At 52.2% G+C, this 21,088-nt stretch overlaps 1 protein-coding gene across 7 annotated transcripts in view; it reads left to right on the top strand.

The window, feature by feature from the left end:
- STK32B (serine/threonine kinase 32B) overlaps positions 1-21,088 on the top strand; it is a 408,290-nt gene that overhangs the window by 362,259 nt on the left and 24,943 nt on the right. For all 7 annotated transcript variants that reach the window (XM_005554457.5, XM_005554455.5, XM_065544765.2 and 4 more), the window contains 4 exons: positions 4,965-5,081; positions 8,290-8,415; positions 15,086-15,217; positions 16,384-16,448. In XM_005554457.5, the coding sequence (XP_005554514.3) occupies positions 4,965-5,081; positions 8,290-8,415; positions 15,086-15,217; positions 16,384-16,448 (440 nt within the window). The remainder of the gene's footprint in view (positions 1-4,964; positions 5,082-8,289; positions 8,416-15,085; positions 15,218-16,383; positions 16,449-21,088) is intronic.

Here is a 21,088-nt window from a genome sequence, read left to right as displayed (position 1 = left end):
AACTAAGTGGGATCCTGCGTGTAAGGCCATTAGCACATTGCATTGCACCCCCATGGAGTGGGCTTTCAAGGACCCCTCACCCCTTTCACATCTCCCTAGGACTTCTACCCTGGGAGAACCTGCTGGAAAACCTGCATCCTTCCCACTTTAACACCCTTCAAGCACTAGAGACAGGTACCGAGAGCAGAGGCTGGATCACACCTGCTTGCTGACCATTAGCATGTAAGGCCTGTGGGCTTCATGAGCAGAGATGGGTTCCCATCCATATTCTGTGCTTCTTGGTGCCCACTCCATGGGGACATGAGGACTTTGCCCTCTTTACTCACTCCCTGACCTGGTGTTACCCTTGCCTTTGACCCCAGTCAGCACTTCTCCTTAGGAATGGGTGGACAGAGAAGGTTGAAGGTACAGAGAGGCCAGCAAGTCGAGGGAGGGTACCCAGAGCTCCCCCTAGAGGTGAGAGTGCAGCACTGAGTACCGATGGTTGTGAAAGGGGTGGGTGGGCTGAACCGGGAGAAACAGGACCGTGTAACCTCACCAAGGGGGCCAGTAGAACTGTGCCAGGAGTCACAAGCCCGGGAGGTAATGGAGTCTGTGATCTCCATTCAAAGGAGGAGGAAGGACCATTTGTGAATTTTTCAGTGTTTTCAAGCTGTTTCCCAGACTCTAGGACCCTGCAGAGATGATCTGACAGTTCCAGAGGCAGGGAAAGTGTTTCTCCAGGCTTTGGAGGTTTAAATTACCTAAGGAACTGTTCTTCACTGTCATCTGTTCAGTGTTTGGGATTTTGAATAAAAAGATTTTGGGGAAAAAAACATTGGATTAGATGGTCTCCAAGGCCCAGCTCAACTTTAACAGTTAAAATGACAGACATCCGGCAATTCTTTTCCTCTGTCTTCTATTTTTTTGGTAAATTGGCATTTTGTTTTTTGAAACCGAGTTTCCTGGAATAGAGACACACCTGCACTCGATAATAAGTATATCCAATGTCCCACTGCTAAAATTGCTTTTACCAGCAGTACATGGAATTACTTTACCTTGTAACTACCAGCTGGTGTTCTGACTCAACACATCCTAAGGCCAGCGAGTGAGAACTCAGCATCAGTACCAGCAGACAGGATATTGATCTTAATATTTGTGAATCTTCTTGTAAAAGAGCCTACGTTTCTCTACAACCACCCAAACAGATGAGGGCTGAACCTGGTGCCTAAAGCTGTGGAACTTGTTTTAGTCATGATGTTCCAAATTCATTTCTAAATGTATGTCCTGCACTGGCTTCCTGGCGCATCGGAGTTATTATTATCATCATTGTTTTTGTAATTGGTCCGGTTGCCTCTAGAAGGAGAGAGAATTACAGAGATTAGGGAGAAAGAAACAGAGAGAGAGAGAGAGCGAGAGAGAGAATAGCTCACGTGGAGGTCCAGTGGAACAGCAGAATTGATGAGCACCTTGAAGTGACCAAGAAGGAAATAGGGAATGAAATGTAAATGATGGGAAAACATTTACATTTGTTTCTGGCTGGTGTTCAGGTTGGGTGCTTGGATCCTTGGTCTCTGGTGGCACTGCAGAAAGACCAGGGGATGAGAATTGGGGACATTGGGAAAGTCTCTTTTCATCTGCCAGCCTCAGTTTCCTGACGTTTGAAATGAGGGATGAAGTGCTGCGTCGTTGTCCAGAGTCTTTGCACCTCCAACAGCTGGGTTTTCAGGGTAGGGGTGGGACTGTGTTGGGCAGAACTGTTTATTGAAAGGTAAAAAAGACAGGAAGGAGCAATTCTAAATAGTCCAAAATGGCCAGGTGCAGTGGCTCATGTCTGTAATCCCAGCACTCTGAGAGGCTGAGGCGGGCAGATCACCTGGGGTGAGGAGTTCGAGACCAGCCTGGCCAACATGGTGAAACCTGGTCTTTCCTAAAAATTAAAAAAATTAGTGGGGCATGGTGGCACACGCCTATAATCCCAGCTACTCAGCAGGCTGAGGCAGGAGGATCTCTTGAACCCGAGGTGGAGGTTGCAGTGAGCCGAGATCGCACCATTGCACCCCAGCCTAAGCAACAAGAGTGAAACTCCGTCTCAAAAAAAAAAAAAAAAAAGTCCAAAACTGAACTCAGCCCCAGCTCATCTCCCAGTGGTGGCCCTGAGCTCTGGATCTCCTGCCCCTGTCCCTGTGGAGATTATAGAGAACTCCCCTTCCCTAAACGTGCCCAGCAGCCCCATAGATTCCCTCCCCAGCACTGATTCCACCCCCGACCACTCTTTATTGCCCATCTCCCTCCAAGTCAGTGAGCTCAGTGCGGGAGGGACCATGTCTGTCCTACTCACGCCAGGCGCCATGTACAGAGGGCACCAGCTCATCACAGGAGCAGAGTCAAAGTCAGCCACCTCCAGTGAGAGCTGTGTGTGTGGACGGTGAGGGCTGCTGTTCATTACCTGTGATGGCCGTAACTAAGATCCACACACTGGGTGGCTAAACAAAAATTATTCTCTCACAGTTTTGAAGGCCAGGAGTCTGAGATGAAGTGGTTGGCAGGGTTTGTTCCTCCTGAGGCTGAGGGAGGGACCTGTTCCAGGCCTCTCTCCTTGGCTCGTGGATGGCTGTCTTCTTCACATCGTCTTTCCTCTGTGCGTCTTTCTGTGCCTTAAAGTCCCCCTTTTATAAGGACTCAGGTCTTGTTGAATTAGGACCGACTCTAGTGACTCGATTGAATTACTTCTATAAAGAGCCTATGTCCAAATGAGGTCACATTCTGAGGTCCTGGGGGCTAGGACTTCAGCATATGAATTTGGGGGACACAATTTCCCCTGTAACAGCAGTGATCAGAGGCGAGCCTTGGCCATTCACACTGCCTGGCCTTTCACCTCGGTGCCCAGCTCCAGGACATAGTGCCTCGGTTTTGTCTTCTGTGAAATGGTCGTGTTAACAGTCACCAGTTCCTAACGATTCTAAGGGGCATTTTCAGTTGAGATCGGCTCTCATCATTCTAACTATGGTAGTTGTTTCTGGCGAAGTGCGAAGGGGTCTCACACACGCACTGGTGGGCAGAAAATGCTCATCCATGGAAGTCACCACTTCCCATTAAATTTTTTAAAAATTGAAGAAAGATTTTTAAAATGTTAGTGTATCCAGTTAATTCACCTTTCTAGAGAGCCCCCAGGTTTTGGTTTTGCTCTGCCTATGATACGGTGAAATGGACAGGCCCTCGTTCAATTCACAGATAAGAGAGAAGGCTAAAAAGTCAGGAAAAAAAGCTCCTTTCTGGGTGTGCACATCTGAGCGGGCACAGGTGCACCCCTCAGGGCCAGCGTCTTCTCCAGGGCCCCCTGTTTGGTAAAGATAATGGTGTCCCTTCCCTCCAGGGAACCGTAGCCCTCCAGGGATCAGGACCCCGTGCCCCTTTGGGCTGGCGCCCTCTATCTGCAGCAGCGCTGTGGGAATTGCGCTTCCATGAGGCTGGAGCGAGAGCCTTACGTGCCACGGTGTTACCCACACAATGTGTGGGCTTGATCACGTGGTGGGTGACAGTCCAATGAGCACAACCTGGGAGGGTGGCCAGTGAGGTCGATGCAAGCAGATGATGCTTCTACATACGCCGCATGCATAGGAAATCAGCTCCTCCCTGGGTGGGGTTTTCAGGATGGTGATCAGGGGAGTTAGTTTCCAACTCAGGCATCTCCGGATCCTACCAGTTTGCGGGGCTGGGCTTCTTCTTGGAACTTTTCTGAAGCAAGAACTCGAAGTGCAGCCAGTACAAGTGATTGCTTTTTCACAGTGTGTACCTGGAAACCCCAAACCCAGGGACCAAGGTGGCAGTGGAATCCCAGTGTGGTGTCTGACTCAGGGTTAGTGTTCGCTCAGCACCTGCGGAGGGACTGAGACGGTCGCCGTCGCCGTGCTCTGGGACTCTGCTCGATGGCAGACACTCCTGGGGCCCTGAGAACACAGAAATGAGCGTGGTCAAATTCCCCCTTTGAGCAGCCCACAGCTTCGTGGAGGAGACAGACAGCAATAATTGTATTGGCACATATTAATGGCAGTCAACTTCATATGGGTTAATCGCGGATTCATCGCTCAGATTTCTCCAGGATCAGTTTGTTGCACCACCACACATGCCAGGGAAATTGTTGCTCTTGTAATCCCAAGACATGTGGCCACGATACCAACCTGAAAACATCTTGGAGCGCGGTTCAGCTGGAGAGGTTCCAGGAGAGACATTCATGGGGGCCGGGGCAGGGGGAGCGGGGGCCGGGAGTGCACTGCTGCTCAGAAGCACTCCAAACCTTGTCCCCAGGGTCACAGTCAAGAAAGTCTGCCCGAGCTTTGAGAGGGGCTTAGAAGCAAGAAACTGCACACAGCAATGTTGAGAAAACATGGTCAGGAGGCTTCATTTTCTACCAAGTTCGGAAACTGGGGGAGAGCAGAGCTTACACGTCCTCATCGTGAGGAGGGGAGGGCAGGCGAGAAGGCAGGGGACGAGGCTGGAGTCCTCCCATCCCTCAGCCCAACCACACCCAGGCACTGGCCATCTCAGCCCTGCCCACCCCATGGGCCAGTTCAGCCAGGACAGGGAAAGTGGCAGCCAAGGCCCAGTAGCAGGTGGGGGCTATGACTGGAGATGTCCCTGGGTGCCCCAAGCCAGTGACTGGAGCAGGGACTCTGGTGTTAAGCTGCTGAGAGTGAGTCCTGCCTCTGGCATTTATGGGCTGTGTGACCTCGGTGAGCCACTCCTAACCTCCTGTGGCCACAGGAGCAGCACCCACCTGCCGGGTCCTTCCTGCACTGGCCCCTGGGCCCGGTTACTGTTGGCACATGGGTTCAGGCCACCTGCTCTGCTGTGAAAGAGAAGCACCCACTCTTACTTGAAGAGGAAGAATAAACCGTCCCTCATAATCACACAGTCTTAAAGTGTGTGGATGGTGCCTTCTGATGGCCCTCTCTCTGATTCTGGCTGTTGTCCTTTGGTTGCAGAGGCCATACGAAATCCACTCGGCCACACCCATCGATGAAATCCTCAACATGTTCAAGGTGGAGCGTGTCCACTACTCCTCCACGTGGTGCAAGGGGATGGTGGCCCTGCTGAGGAAGGTAAGGGGGCAGCTGCCAGCCTGCCCCACCAGGGAGCTACAGTGAGTGTAGAAACAGCCATATCAGCAAACAAAAGGGTGAGACTACAAATGGCATACCAGGGGTAGAAATGATCAAATCAGCTGCATTCAAATGCCAAATGCCTTGGAATAAGCACTGTTATGGGGGTGCTTGCAGATCAGCACACCTCGGAAGACAGTGGCAACTGTGACAGCTCTTGTCACTCTGCTACGAGCTCCTAATAAATACTTAATGCCTGTGGGGTTTTTTTTTGTTTTTTTTTTTTTTTGACGGAGTCTTGCTCTGTCACCCAGGCTGGAGTGCAGTGGTGCGATCTCAGCTCACTGCAAGCTCCACCTTCCGTATTTACGCCATTCTCCTGCCTCAGCCTCCTAAGTAGCTGGGTCTACAGGCCCCCACCACCACGCCCGGCTAATTTTTTGTATTTTTAGTAGAGACGGGGTTTCACAATGTTAGCCAGCATGGTCTCGATCTTCTGACTTTGTGATCCACCTGCCTCGGCCTCCCAAAGTGCTGGGATTACAGGCGTGAGCCACCACGCCTGGCCTGCATGTGGGTTTTTAAAATCTGCTGTACATGGTCTTTTCACTCAATGACCTTTAAGAAATTGGATATCTCGGCCGGGTGTGGTGGCTCAAGCCTGTAATACCAGCACTTTGGGAGGCCAAGATGGGTGGATCATCTGAGGTCAGGAGTTTGAGACTAGCCTGACCAACATGGAGAAACCCTGTCTCTACTAAAAATACAAAATTAGTCAGGCGTAGTGGTGCATCCCTGTAATCCCAGCTACTCGGGAGGCTGAGGTAGGACAATCACTTGAACATGGGAGGCGGAGGTTGTGGTGAGCTGAGATCACACCATTGCATTTCAGCCTGGGTAACAAGGGTGAAAGCAGAAAAAAAAAAAAAAAAAGTAAGAAAGAAAGAGAGAAAGAGAAGGAGAGAAAGAGAAAAGAGGAAAGAAGGAAGGAAGGAGGGAGGGAAGGATGGAGGGAGGGAGGGAGGGAGGGAGGGAGGGAGGGAGGGAGGGAGGGAGGGAGGAAGGAAGGAAGGAAGGAAGGAAGGAAGGAAGGAAGGAAGGAAGGAAGGAAGGAAGGAATCTCCTTGACTTTCTGCAGGAACTGTTGCTATTAGAATAAAGCAGTGGTTCTCAAGGTATGGGCCTAGGACCAGCCAGCATCAACGTCACGTGGGAGCCTATTAGAAATGCACATCCTCAGGCTCCACCCAGACCTGAATCAGATGCCCCGGGTGTGCCCCACTCTCTGTGTCTCCATGAGCTCTCCAGGTGGTTCTGGTGTGCACTCCAGTCCAGCATGGGCAGGAGATCTTGGTGCCCTGCCTTCAAGGCTCCCTTCACATCCTCCATGATGCATGGAGCTGAGTCTTGCATGAGGTTGGCACCCAGTTGTTTTTAAAGCAATGATGACAACAGCAACCAGCACTGTTGAGGGTCCTGTGTTCTAGGCCATGTGATTGCTCTTCTCCCTTACCCCTCTCAAGCCCTGTGAGCAGGGGAAGTGTCATTATCCCAGTACCAGAGATGAGAAAGCCAAGGCATAGGAAAGCAAAATCATTCAATCAATGCCACAGAGCTATTAAAAGGCAGAAGTAGGATTTTAATCCAAACCCTCCTAACTCCAGGTCCCAGCTTTTAATCCCTACATGGCTATAATGGCTTGTTGAATTACTGATCAGTTAAATTACTTTAAAGGAAATCCACCACCTGGTTCTTGAGAGCTTGTTTGGAGGCTGTAGCAGGGGAGCACAGCTGCTCATATACCCTTGACCGAAGACCGGTCCTCCTCTGTTGGGGATGGCCGTCCTCTTTGACCGAGTGCACAGCTTTCGGAGGGACACACATGGAGCCATGAGAGAGCAAGGGCACACCTGCGTAGCCAGCCAAATCAGCCAAATCAACCCTGGAAATCAGTGGTGTGGCAGGTGTCACAGCCAGGTCGCCCTCACATCCCATCACTTGGTTCTTATAAGTCAGTGTCTCTTAACCCTGATTGCTTATTAGAACCATGTGGAAGCCTTACGTACCACCAATGCCTGCACCTCCCAGTCCACCCAAGTGGCTCAGAATCTGGCCCTCGGGTCTGGGCATCAGCATGTTTTCAGAACAGCCACCCTGAACAGTGAACTTCCAGATGGCATTGAAGTAGAACCTGCTTAAGTTGGCACCCATTGTTTTGGGACAGTCCCTGAAGAGTGGCAGCCATGATCAGCAGATGCAACCCCTGCTAGCTATCCCTGTGGGCTGTGACTCCAGCCACTCAATGGGCATAGCTGGAAGATTTCTGCAGTGACAGGTGTGTGAGAACTGACAGGGGGCTCTGACTTCCAGCTCCACCTGTGGATGCTGCTGTGCCTCCCCTTTCTAAGTATGTGCCAGGTCCTTACCAGTCCCATTTGGTCTCGTCCTACCATGAGCTGGAAGTGAAGTGGAGGAGTCTCCATTATTTCCCCTGCTTTCGGGGGAGGCAGTGAGGCAAGTAACAGCAGCTCGCCCAAGGTCACAGCTGTTAAATGGCAGTCCCAGGGCCAGGCCTCTGAATTTTCATTCTTGGCCCCTGTGCTTTTTCAATAGATAAGCTGCAGGGTTTTGGCAAGTTGGGAGCCCCGCTGGGATGCCAGGTCATAGTCTTTGGCTGTTCTTATCCTGCGTCACTCCTTATTAGCTGAAACTCAATTAGAAGAGAAGCTAAAAAGTGTCCCCTTGGCTACAAATGAGGTCACTTCATTAGGTCACAGAGGTCACCTCGTAGCTGTCCAGGGACAAATTTTATTACAACTTGGTGCCTCCCGTTACCAAGTTGGAAATCCTAGTATGAGGCAACTAATTCTTTCTATTTGTAATTGGATGCTTCTGCAGACATCAGAGAGGCCGCCTGTTACAGGCTCCAGTCCCAGAAAGGAACGCGGGGGCTGAAAGTCTGGTCCCTGCCCCAACAGCCCCTCACTGGGTGACCTCGCAGAAGCAGCCTGACCTCTCAGTTTCTCCCTGGCTATAAAGAGATGAGTGCAGATGGCGCTTCCAACAACAGTGCCCCACACAGGGCACGACATCAATAGGGCATGAAGAGCAGAGGCCCATTAATTGCCGTGAGACCCCATCCTTCAGAGTCCCTGCTACCCTTGAGGGATGCCCAGTTCACGGAAGCTCATTTGTCCTCTGACTGCAGCTCCTGACCAAGGACCCTGAGAGCCGCCTGTCCAGCCTTCGTGACATTCAGAGCGTGCCCTACTTGGCCGACATGAACTGGGACGCGGTGTTTGAGAAGGCACTGATGCCCGGCTTTGTGCCCAATGTGAGTAGAAGTCCCACCTGATGTCATGCCACCCCTCTGCAGGGTCCGGTCCATGCCTTGGTGCAAAGCAAGACTTTGGCAGCTGGCCAGTGAGCCCTCTGCTGGCCACGGCTACCTGAGCACCAAGGGCTTATGTCTTGCTGGAATTCGGGGTGAACTTGGACCTGATTTCCAGGGTCCCAGCCGTGCAGCTTCCCTCCTTGTGGTAGGTCTTTTGGGGGTGCCAAGCCTTCTCTCTGTCACTGAATCCCATCCCCCTGTGCTCAGGTCCAGGTGTGGGGGTAGCAGGCTGATCTACTCTTCTGCCTCCACGGAGCTGACTGCCCAGTAGAGGAAGACAGGCGATGACCTACCCCGACAGGGCAGTCTGCACTTGTTGCACAAGCTCGGAAGAGGGAGAGGTGGGATGGGAGGGCCACAGGCAGGGACTTCTTTTAGGGAGAGTCGGCAGAGACCTAGAGGTGAAGTGAGGGAACCAGGACTGCAGGGATGGGCACTGAGCCCTCCAGGCAAAGGGATCGCCAAGATCACACTCTTGAAGGCAGCAGAAAGCCTGGGTTTCAAAGAATAGTTTTATAGCATTTAAGGGAATAAACCAGAGGGAAAATAATAGGAAATGGGGCCAGGAGGGAATATATGCCACACCAAAAAGGCTTCCAGAGGCCACGGTCAAGGTTTTAGGTTTTGTCCCCTGGAAACTGGAGTGTTTAAGGCAGGGAGGTGAAAGCAGTGGATTTACATTTTAAAGGAGGATTCTGGCAGGAGCTGCAGGCTCCTGGGTCCTCCAGGAGAGACGCTGAAAGTTTGGACCTGCCTGGAAGCCTCCTGTGGTCCCTTCCTGCTGGGCAGTTGCATTTCTCCTGGAGAGAATTGCAGAGAGCACCTGAGGAATAGTGACAATTGGAGCAGAAATCCTGGGTGACATTCTGGTTTAGCCACCTCTGCCCTCTGTGACGGAGGAGAGCACAGCCCCCCCCACCCCCGCTCACCTGTCCTTGCCCTGCCCGGTGGCATGGTGACGGAGGAGAGCACACCCCCCCCCACCCCCGCTCACCGGTCCTTGCCCTGCCCGGTGGCATGGTGTGAGCAGGAAAGAGATCACAACATGTGCTCTTTGTCGTTGCCTGTTCCAGCCCCGTATGATGTGAATGGAGGTGAAGACTCCAGCCTGGAAGGCAAGAGATTTCTTGGGCCCACTAGGCTGGTTCCTGGGGAGCCTCAGACGTTCCCGGCTGGTGTTTCACGTCATATTATTTTAAAGAATTCTGCCACTCCTTTTGGTGCAAAAGTAATGTTTCCCACATCAGTTTCTCCAGGAGTGCCAGGCTTCCAGACCCTTTTCGCAAACCGTGGTAGCAGCACACGCACATTTCTGAACACAGACCCTCCCCACAGCCTGCCCAGTGTTCACCACTGAATCCAACCGAAGCCACGCCTGGCTGACGCTAGTCTGTTCCTGTCCTCTCCCTGTAAGCAGTGGTGCATCCTCACCTGCTTAGCCAGTCCACCTGGTCCAGGGCTGGCCCTGCTCTCCCCTGAGCCCACCTTTCTCCCCACTTCCCTCCCAGGCAGGGCTCTAGACAGGCTATGTAATGGCAGGTCGCACAGTGCTGCGTCCCTGTCTCCCAGGCCTGGCCATGTGCCGTTCCCACTGCCTGGACCTCCTTCTACCCGCCCAGACCTGCCTGGCCTTGGGGACTCTGCCCGGCTGGAAGGCTTCCTTGACCCCGGGGTGGATGTGATGCTGCCTCTGAGTCCAGAAAGCTCCCTGGCTCTGCAGACACCCCTCGGACTGCTGTGGGAAACAGGCCATGGGGACAAAGTGTCCAGGGCAGGCTTAGCATAGAGTGGCTGTTCAGGTAGAGCTCTCCGCTGTTCCCCCAATATAATTGTTTTAGGGTTTCACTTGGCCAACTGGGAGCTCTGTGTGAGCTGTGTGTGCCTGTGTGGGTATGTGTGGAAGTGTGTCTGTGTGTGTGCCTGTGCATCTGTGTGTGCCTGTGCATCTGTATGTATCTGTGTGTGCATGCCAGTGCACTTGTGTGTACCCATGTATCTGTGTGTCTGCATGTCTGTATGTCTGTGTGCATGCCTGTGTGTGTGCCTTTATGTCTATGTGTGCCTGTGTATCTGTGTGTGTGTGTATGTGTGCGTGTCTGTGTGTACCTATTATGTCTGTGTGTGTACCTGCTTGTGTGTCTATGTATCTGTATGTCTGTATGTGTCCGTGTGCCTGTGTGTGTGTGTGTGTGCCTATAGGTCTGTGTGTGCCTGTGCATCTGCGTGTGTGTGTGCCTGTTTTGTTGTGTCTGTGTGCCTATGTGTCTTGTGTGTGTCTGTGGGTCAGCAGGTGTGCCTTGGGGCCAGGAGGGGCAGCTGCGGGGGCAATGGCAATGGCTTCATGCTGGGGACAGGCAGTCTCCATCCCATTTCCCACCCTATTCTGCTAGCCAATGAGAAAGTCAGTGTGGGTGAAAGCGCAGACCTGACTGTCACCATTCTGTGTCCGCCAAGCACCTACACCCACCAGCACTGTCCTCACTGTCACCATTATGTGTCCGCCGAGCACCTACATCCACCAGCACTGTCCTGCACAGGAGCTGAACCCCTGGGAAGAAAACAACCCCAGGGCCAGCTGCCAGGGAGCTTACAGATGACAGTGGGCAGCCCCCACTGTGGATGACCTTTGGGGAGGGATCATTCTTTGGGATGGGGACTGTCCTGTGCCTTGTAGGGTGTTGAGCTGCACCCCAGGACTGTACTCATGAGATGCCAGTAGCATCCCCTCTGTTGTGACCACCAAAAATGTCTCCAGACATTGCCAAGCATCCCCTGCGGATAAAGTTGTCCCCAGTTGACAACCACAGGGCTAGGGTTTTGTGGAGCCATAAGCCAATAAGCCTACAAAGACAGAAAATTAACCATGGGGCAGTGCCCTCGGAAGGAGACCAGCAGGCTCCACTGAGCCGGGAGTAAAAGTTTGGGTCTCTTCTGCCATCTCTGTGACCTCAGGCGGCTGCACCCCAATTCTTCACAGATCAGAGGAGAAACCAGGACCCTCGCCGAGCCTGGGGAGTAGTGTCCGGAGGCTTCCAAAGCCTCAGCTCTGAGCCTGTTCCCCTGGCTGACTTCCTTCTGAACACAGGTTTTGGACAGCCCAGAGAAATATGCCCGCCTTCTCCATGGGCTCTGATCTGCCAAACTCAGGGTGAGACTGACGAAGGCTAGGAATCCCGATGCAGTCCTGCACATCAGGCACAGATTGCCTGATTAACGCTTCCTTGCGTGGCGTCTGAGCCTTCCCCGAGGCTGTGTGCTGGGATGCCCTGGAGGCAGCCAGGGCCAGCCTGTGGCTTTGCCATATTGTGTGCCTGCGCCTGTTGGCAGGTGCCTGCCTTTGCAGCCCCCTGGCCTGCCGCTCCTCCTCAGCCCCTCTCCTGCACACACCCACAGACCGTTGCACACTCACAGTCACACACACACGCACACTCATTCCCACGCACACATGCACACTTGCCCCCACACAGTCTCACACACATACATACCCTACACAAACACATGCATTCACATATACACTCACCCACACATACCTTCACACACATGCACACTCCCATACAAACACACACGCAAGCCCCCCACCACATGCTCACCTACAGGGTCATGAGCCTCAGCCCCACCCACAGGCCCATAGCCTCCCTCTGGCTGTGCTGTCTCCTAGCGGGAACCTTGCACAGGCCGCTTCCTCTTCTGGCAATCCCTTCCTCTCCTTGTCCACAAGGCAGTCTCCTACCCCTCCTTCAAGACAGCACAAAGCAAGGACTGGCCCATTTGCCAGTCTCAGCGGAAGCCTTCTGTCTGTATTAGGCCATTCGTGCATTGCTATAAAGGAATAACTGAGGTTTGGTAATTTATAAAGAAGAGAGGCTTAATTGGCTTACAGTCCTGCAGGCCGTACAGGAAGCATGGTGCCTGCATCTGCTTTGCTTCTGGGGAGGCATCAGGGAGCTTCCAGTCACGGCGGAAGGTGAAGCAGGAGCAGGTGTGTCACGTGGCAGGAGCAGGAACAGCAGTGGGAGTGGGGGGTGCCACACATTCTTAAACTGCCAGATCTCTCACAAGAGCTCCCTCACTATTGTGAGGACAGCACCAAGCCATGAGGGATCCATCCCCATGAACCAGACACCTCCCACCAGGCCCCACCTCCCAAACCGGGAATTACATCTCAGCATAAGATTTGCAGGGAACATGCAAATTATGTCACCTTCTGAGTGAAAGACAAGCCCAAGCCTGGCCGCCCCTGCAGCATTCCCAGCCAGCGCCACCACCTCCCTGCACAGAGCAGGCCTCAGCCTCTCCCGAAACCCTCTGCACGGGTGTCTAGGGATACATCAGTGGTCAGAACACTCTGTCACAGTGCGCCTGCCATCCTGCTGGGAGCTTCGGAGGGTGGGGGCCCCGGAGTGTTGGCTGGCCTTTGCCTGAGCCAGCCCCCAGAACAATGGGTGACGATCGAAGGCACTAGAAGGCCTAAGTGTGTGCTTGTCATGTGAGTGAACGAATGATGATGGCCAACAGGACTGAGCATGTTCTGTGTACCTGGCATTGTCCTGATAACTCTGTGTGCCTTATCTCGTGTCAGCTTCACACCAGTCCTGGGAAGTGGATCCTGTTAACGGCAATCTCAGCAAGGTTAGGCAACTTGCCCAAGATTTCCCAGTGAGAAATTGACAGAGCTTGAATTCAGATGGTCTACATCCAGAGTCTGCATTTTTATGAATGAATGAATGAGTGGCAGGCAAAACAGGGCAGAGCCTGCATTTTTATGAATGAATGAATGAATGAATGAATGAATGAATGAATGAATGAGAGGCAGGTAAAATAGGTCTGGAGAGACCAGGGCCTGAAATTCAACTTGCTTTTTGGGGGAGGGCAACTTCTGGAGGACAGACGTGTGAAATCAGGGAAGGGGATTATAGTTGAATTCCAGGAGTTGGTGATGATGGACAAAGCCCAGTGCCAGGCAGGGGAAGGGAGAGGCCACTGGCACCGCGAACCCACGAAGGGCCCACAGTAGGTCACAACAGAAAGGATGAGGCCCAGCCTCTAGAACTGGGAAAGCAAGGTGCAAAGGACATAGGACTCCACTCCATCAGCCCACGAATGACACAGTAACAACAACGGTAACATTTATTGGGCACCTACTGTGTGGCAGGGGCCAGGCTAGGAGCTTTTCTTGCATTTTCTCATGTCAGCCTCACAAACTTGCACTAGTGCCCTGATCTCACAGTGTGGAAACTGAGGCCCATAGAGGTTTAGGGAGTTCCTGGGGGTTAGGGAAGCCAGGACTTTCCTCAGTTCTGTCTGCAAAGTCCCTGTCTTCCTCCTGCCCCCAGGTCATGGCAAAGGCACTGACTGCCTAATCAAGTGGATTAGGCAGCATGGCCAAGGCAAGTTCAGCCTTAGGTAGTGAGACCCTTTCTTGTAAATTGGGTTCAAGGCCAGGAATCCTAGGGAGGTGAGGGGACAGCAGAGAAGCAGAAGGAATGGGCAGTTGTGGAAGGGCCACCGTGGTCAAGCAACCACTGTTCTGGAAGCTTGGCAAACTCTTCTCATCTGAACCCTCAGCAACCTCTGAGCCTGCCATATTTCACAATGATGAGGAAACTGAGGCAGAGAGAGGTTACAAATCTCCCTCAGCGTCACACAGGTAAAAGGAGAGGACACAGGGCCCAGTGGCAAGGCTGGCTGACCCCAAGGCTGTGCCTCGCCTCTCTCCTTCTTGGCCAAGTCACAGCAGGCCCAGGTCCTAACAGGCCCAGGGACCACCACTGTAGGGAGGACTTGCTTCGTGCCTGGCCCTACTTGAAGTACTTTATAGATATTATATTATTAATTCCCTATATGGGAATGATTGTCACCTGAACTTTACAGATAATGAACTAAGTCCCAAGGAAGTCATGAAACTTACAAGGTCAGGAAGTAGCAGAACTGGGATTTTTCCCTGTGCAGCTCCAGAGCTGCTGTCATAGCCACCGGGCTGCATTGCCCTTGGGGACCGGCACCTGCGGCCGTCATCTGGGCTGCAGCTCAGGAATGAAAGTGGCTACCAGGAATCTGGGTCCAAGGCCCAGAAGTCAGGGAGACCTAAATTGCTCCTGACCACAGCGGGAGGAGCCCCTGGCCAGGAGCAGGGCCAGGCCTGAGGGTCAGCTGACTCTATCTAGCTCCCCGGGAGGAGCAGGGAACCAGGGCAGGAAGTTGGGCAGGTTTTGAGCTGAAATTGTATTCTTAAGTTATTTAGAATGATTTTTCTAAAAAAGATAGTCATGACAGGACAATGTGCATAGGATAAAATAATAAGTGAAAAAATCAGATTCGAAAACTGAACTCAACCTAGTATGAAAAACAGGCATAGAAAGGGGCCTAAGGAAATACCTAGATGTTAACAGGAGTGGGGTTGCCTCAGGGGGACCACATGTGTAAACAAATGATGTATACAGTGAGAACGTGTTGCTTTTTATCATCAGAAAACAGAAACAAAGGTCACCCGTGTATCCCACGGGGGTAGTTCATCATTACTTGTTGAATGAATGAATGATTGAATGAATGAAAAGAAAATTCAGTGGGTGGAATGCAGACAGACCATGTTTTCTTTTCTACTCCCCTTTAGAAAGGGAGGTTGAATTGTGATCCCACATTTGAGCTTGAAGAAATGATTCTAGAATCCAAGCCACTTCACAAAAAGAAGAAGCGGTTGGCAAAGAACAGATCCAGGGATAGCACGAAGGACAGCTGCCCGCTGGTGAGTGCTTCGCGGGAGAGAAATCCTGTGCTCATAGGGTAATGACTGAGTCAGGCCACCGTTTAGCAAAAAGCGGACGTTTCACTCCTCCCTTCCAATTACCTTATTTTGCCGTAAATAAAATGCTACCATCAAACAAGTAGGGCGAAAGAGTGAAGGAAGGCATTCACGCTCCTGGCATTCCTTGAGTGCTATTCCTACAGCAGGAAGCTTATGTAGCTCTAAGGCACAGGGAGGGACCCAGTGGTCCCGCTGCACCCTTGAGAAAAATGTTGTACTGCAGAGGCCCCCAGGGCTGCACGATGACCTTTGTGGGTCCTGGGCACTTTGCCTCTGTGGGCCTCTGTATTCGTTTCCTGGGGCTGCCACAAGCTGGGTGGCTCATAACAACCCACATGTATTCTCTCACAGTTCTGGAGGCCAGAAGTCCAAACTCAGGGTCTCCACAGAGCCTGGCTCTCTCCAAAGGCTATAGGGGAGGGGTCGTCCTTGGCTCCCCAGGCTTCGAGTGGCGGCCAGCCTCCTTGTCCTTCGCTAGCTCACTGCTGCATGACTCCAGTCTCTCCCTCGATCACCGCATGGCCTTATTCTGTGTCTTCACGTGTCTTCATATGGCCTTCATATAAGGACCCCAGTCATTGGGCTTAGGACCTACCTAATTCACTGTGACTTCATCTTAACTGGATTACATCTGTAATGGTTCTATTTCCAAATAAGGTCACATTTATAAGTACTTGGGGGTTGGGACTCAGGATACATTTCAGAGGACACAATTCAACACACAACAACCTCTCCTCTATAAAAGTCTATTCAAAGTTGAGCCCCTGGCATGATGGTTGTGAATTTCTGGTTTTCCATGCCCCTCACGTGGTCCTTAAGTGGTCAGGGAAATAAGCTCATGAATTTCAGCCCATATTCCATTCTAACGTGGCTTTTACGTTGGATTTAATGGTTTAACTTGGAGAAAAGCATCTTTGTCCACCAGGCTACCCTTGGACACAGCCGCCCATGCAGTCAGGCCAGCCCCAGACACTTAGCTTGTCTTGTGCTGGTCCCAAGCATCTGAGGTTTCCATCTAGATCAATCTGCCATCCTCTGATGCTCCATCACCGTGTCTCCCTGGAACATGCTTTGTCATTTAGTCACCTCTCTGTGCTCTTTGACAGAATGGACACCTGCAGCAGTGTTTGGAGACTGTCCGGAAGGAATTCATCATATTCAACAGAGAGAAGTAAGTTCTTCATGCTGTACCCTTTGGGCAAAGCCCATCCTAAGTGACCCAGGGTCCCCCTGGCAGAATCACAGTCCCTGTCCCCCAAACCAGCCTTGACGATGAAAGGGAAGGTATTACTGGAGTGAGTCACAGGGCCCTGGTGGGGATGAAGCTCCTGGATTTTGAATTAGACAGGGCTGTGTTCTAATCCTGCCTTGCTCTGTGGCCTGAGCCAGTCTCTGGGAGCTCCCATGAGAGTGGGGAGGCTGCAGCAGCCCTGAGCGGGCACACGGGAACACAGGCGGCAAGGCAGGCTCACTGTGATGAAGAGCAAGAGCCTGGAGTCAAGTTGCCTGGGGCCAAGTCCTGGCTCTGCCACTGCAGAGTGACCTTACCCTGCCTGAGCCTCCTCGTCAGCATCAGCATAGTGTGTCCACTCCTTAACACGTGGGGCTGTGAGAATTAAATGAGGCTGTTGTCCCACAGCACCTGGTATGGAAGGGGTTGTCAACACGGGAAGGTAATGACTTGTTATTAATATTTACTTGGGTAAGGTGGGTGGGCGATGCTGGAACCTTAGCAGCCTGGGATGGCAAAAGAGACACAGGGAGTCTGGGTGGGGCTAGATGGGGTGTGCCCTGGCCGTGGGACTGCCCTCTAAGGGGCTGGTCACAAAGCAGGCAGACACCTCAGGTTGGGTTCCAGCCAGTGAAAATATCTAGGGGATTTGTGGCTGTGGCTGACTTGTCAGAGCTGGGGCCCCAGCAGAGGCAGCCGATGAGCCCCATTTGACCCACACTAAGCGAGGCTTTGGGTTGGTAGAGGCAGATCAGAGATGCTTCCTGCCCTCCAGGAGATTCAAATATTCATTGACTCAAAAATTCATTGACTGCTGGCCCTTATGCAATCCCCAGTATTCAACCGTTTTGGTTTTCAGCAGATGCTAGCAGCACAGGGGATACGTTGTGAGGTCAAGGGCAGCCCAGGGCAGTGCATATCACAGCAGACACCTGGCTTAGCCTGGATGGTTGGAAGTTCTCTAGTTGCCGTGCTGAGCTGCGTCCTAAGGGACACGTAGGGGAAGACGTGGCATTCCAGGAGTGGGAACAGTGCACAGAGTAGGAAGATGGCATGGCCGACGCAGGGCCCTGCAGTTGGTTAGGAGGCTTGGATTACCAGAGCCTAAAGAGTTGGGAGAGGTGAGGGCTGGGGCAGGGATGGGTGTTTGGATTCCAGCCATGGGCCAGTGGGCAGGACAGGGCCCCAGTCCCAGTCGACACTGGGGAGACAAAGGAGGCAGCAGCCTTTCACTGACCCTGGGTGGCTACAGCTCTGAAGGCCAGTAGGTGCCCAGATCAGCACAGACACAGACACCAGGCTTGGGCAGCAAGCCTCACCTGCTTAGGGGACCACATGCTGGGGTCTCCTGGCTCCAGCCAACAGCACAGAAAGGGCCTGTGCAGCCATAGCCCATCAGACTTGGGGAAGGTGGGGGCTGACGTCGTGAGTGGTTTTGGAGCTTATCCCAATTTCCCTGCACTCCTGCCCGCTCTGAGGCTCGTGGCCCTTCCCCCTGACTTACAAACCCGGACCCAGGAACTTCTGCTCAAAGAGCATCAGTGATCCTGGGCTCAGGCAGCCTTCATTCTCTGTGTATGGGCCATGGAGTCCAATGAGAGCAGCTGCTGGCAAATGTGAGCCTGCAAAAAGCTAAGCTGTGCGGAACCCAAGCAGACAGCAATCGCATTTCACCTTTTGCTGGGTGCCAGCACATGCTTCAGTTTGGATTCTTCTTTTTAAAAGGAAATGAGAATGAGACATCCTTCCCTGTGTCATTTAGGAGTTGCGTCTGGCTGCTTTTAGCAGAAACCCCACTGTATAGGAGCTTCAACCAAGTCGATGTTTTCTTTCTCACATGGAAATATGAATTGATGAGGGAAATGCAGTCGGCCTATGGACACCATTGAGATGAGTCATCGGGAATTGGAAGTGAGAGTGAGGCTGGCATAGTTTACAGGAGTTGGCAAAAAAGAAAGAGGGGAGAAGTCATGTGTTCCTGACAATGGGGAGCCAGGGAGAGCATGGCCATGGGGGAAGCTGTTGGCTGGGGTCTGAGCTGCAATTTCTGCTTCTTCATCCTGTCTTTGCTCACCTATGTGCTTTCTCCATGGCCCTGATGGCTGATAGGCTTCCTGTCACAGCAGGCATACAGGCTTACTGCCATATAAAGATATCCAGGTGAGAGGGCTTGGCCGTGTCCCCCAAGATGCTATATGAGCATCAGCTGACTCCATCTCCACCTCGTCTCGTGGGAAGAGAGCCATGCGCCATCTACGCACAGCCCTCCCTGCTGCAGTTTCTCAGCAGTAAAAAATGCCTATGAGAAGCTGATTCATGATGCATGATTGCCCCAAACCAAGCATTTTTCCTTTAAACAAACAAACAAAAAAAAGTGAGACCTATTTATCCTCCACTTCTGTCTGGAATCCCATGTTAGAGGCACTTGCTGTGCTGGCACTTGAGTAGCTGGAAAATTAAATTGAGCACCTTCTTCCCCACTTGAGCAGTGTGGTGAGTCGAGGGCTGGTTAGGGGAAGCCATGCACCAAGCTGGGCTTGTCATCATGCTCCGCCTGGCCCACATCCCTGGTGCCCAGCAGTTCTGCCTCCTTTCAGTCTCCGCAGACCTGGCCTCAGCCTGACACTGACTGCTCCTGCAGGATGTGCAGGTTCCCTGCATAGTGGGGGCTGCGGAGATAAATCACACATCATGCAGGAGTGCCACAGTACAGGGGGCAATCAGAATTGCCTGGGGGCCTGATAGCGTCTAGAGATGCTGCACCCGGCCATCAGTCTGACACTGACTGCTCCTGCAGAATGTGCAGGGGGTTGCCGGCTCCCTGCATAGTGGGGGCTGCAGAGATAAATCACACATCATGCAGGAGAGCCACTGTCCCAGGGGGGCAGTCGGAATTGCCTGAGGGCCTGTTAGCATCTAGAGATGCTGCACCTGCTGCAGGTTGCATGGTGTCCCTCAAAAGACGTATCGAAGCCCTAAGCCCCACTACTTCAGAATGTGACCTTATTTGGAAATAGGGTGGGTGCAAATGTAAGGAGATGAGGTCAGACTGGAGTAGGGTGGGCACCTAATCCAACATGACTGGCATCTGTCCTGACAAGAGAAGAGATGCAGGCATGGGGAGAAGACCATGGGGAGATTGCAGTGATGCAGCTATGAGCCAATGAGTGCCCAGCATTGGCGGCCGTCCAGAGCTGGGAGGAAGGACTGGAGCGGATTCTCCCTCAGAGCCCTCAGAAGGAGCCAGCCCTGCCCACACCTTGATTTCAGCCTCTAGAAGTCTGGGGAATACATTTCTGTCGTTTAAAGCCACCCAGTTGGTAGTACTTACTTATGGCCACCCTGAGACACTAATACAGACAATACAGCTCCCTAATCCATTCCTTCCCAACCAGAAGCTGAGAGAATAAGCCTGGGGATCTGCATTTTAATATATCCTGCAAGCCATTCTGATGCTTAACAGTTTGGAATCTTCTGCAGGAGACAAGGGTGTCTAAGTGGTGCATCCTCTAGGGGGTTCTGAGTTGAGTCACAAGGACCCTGTCTAAAGCTGCGAACCCTCCCAGCTCCGGCTCCTTTGCCCTCAGGTATTCATCTGCAACTCCTATACTGAATTTATCTTAAAGATACATTCCTGCTATTCATGGTTTTAGCAAAAGTCTACTGGCTGCAGGATGCTCCTGGGGCCTTAACTTCCCTGCACAGCTGACTTCCTCTTGCATAGGCCAAGTATGCTTCCTCAGCTAGAGAAAGCTCTCGGGCAGAGGGACGGTTCCTGCAACTCCCACTGTGGTAAAGACACCATCGTCTGCATGAAGCAGCAAGTGGGAGCTGAGAGGACACGGGCAGGGCGTCCACTGTGTCAGCCCTGCGGGACAAATTCATTCAGTCATTTGACAGCTAAGTCATAATCCTGGAGTGGGCCTCACACAGAAATGCGTCTTCAGGACCCGTGTGCTCAGAATGCGCATAGCCTGCAGCAGGGAGGATTACCAAACAGTGCGGTGTGTGTGCCGTGAGGCAGACACACAGGGGCCACCGTGGGGACAGGAGGACGTGCCCTGGGGCTAACCTCTCTGGACCCTTGTTTTTAAACAGAGAACAAAATTAAAATTAGCACTGCCGAATTTTCTGGAAATGCAGCTTATTATTGGCTAATGGTCTCAGCTGGCAAAAGGCCACTGAGCCAGGTGGAGCATCTGCTTCCAGGGCTGGTCAGGGCTTCGAAGGCCTTGGCAGCTGAGACTTCCAGTGGGTTGAAAAATGCACCGGGGAGCCCGTCCTCCTATTCTTGGCCAAAGATCTGAGCAGGCCTGATTTTTCCAAGAGGTCTTTTCAATAGCATTTGACAACATTTTGCAGAATAAGAAGCTCCTGGTGAGGAAGGAACTTAAGGGGCATTTTCTATCTTTGCTATCTCTTGAAGAAACAAAAACATTTAAAATCATATAAAACTACCCTTGGAGTCCTTGAAAATATCACATTTAAAAACTCTAATATTGCATTTGTTACACCAAAGAATACTATTAATACCAATAACAATCATCATTTGTATGTGACTTTATGGTTTTCGATCATGT

The sequence above is a fragment of the Macaca fascicularis genome, chromosome 5, assembly GCF_037993035.2.
Source record: "Macaca fascicularis isolate 582-1 chromosome 5, T2T-MFA8v1.1".
Classification (NCBI taxonomy): domain Eukaryota; kingdom Metazoa; phylum Chordata; class Mammalia; order Primates; family Cercopithecidae; genus Macaca; species Macaca fascicularis.
This window is presented reverse-complemented; position numbering and strand designations above follow the sequence as displayed.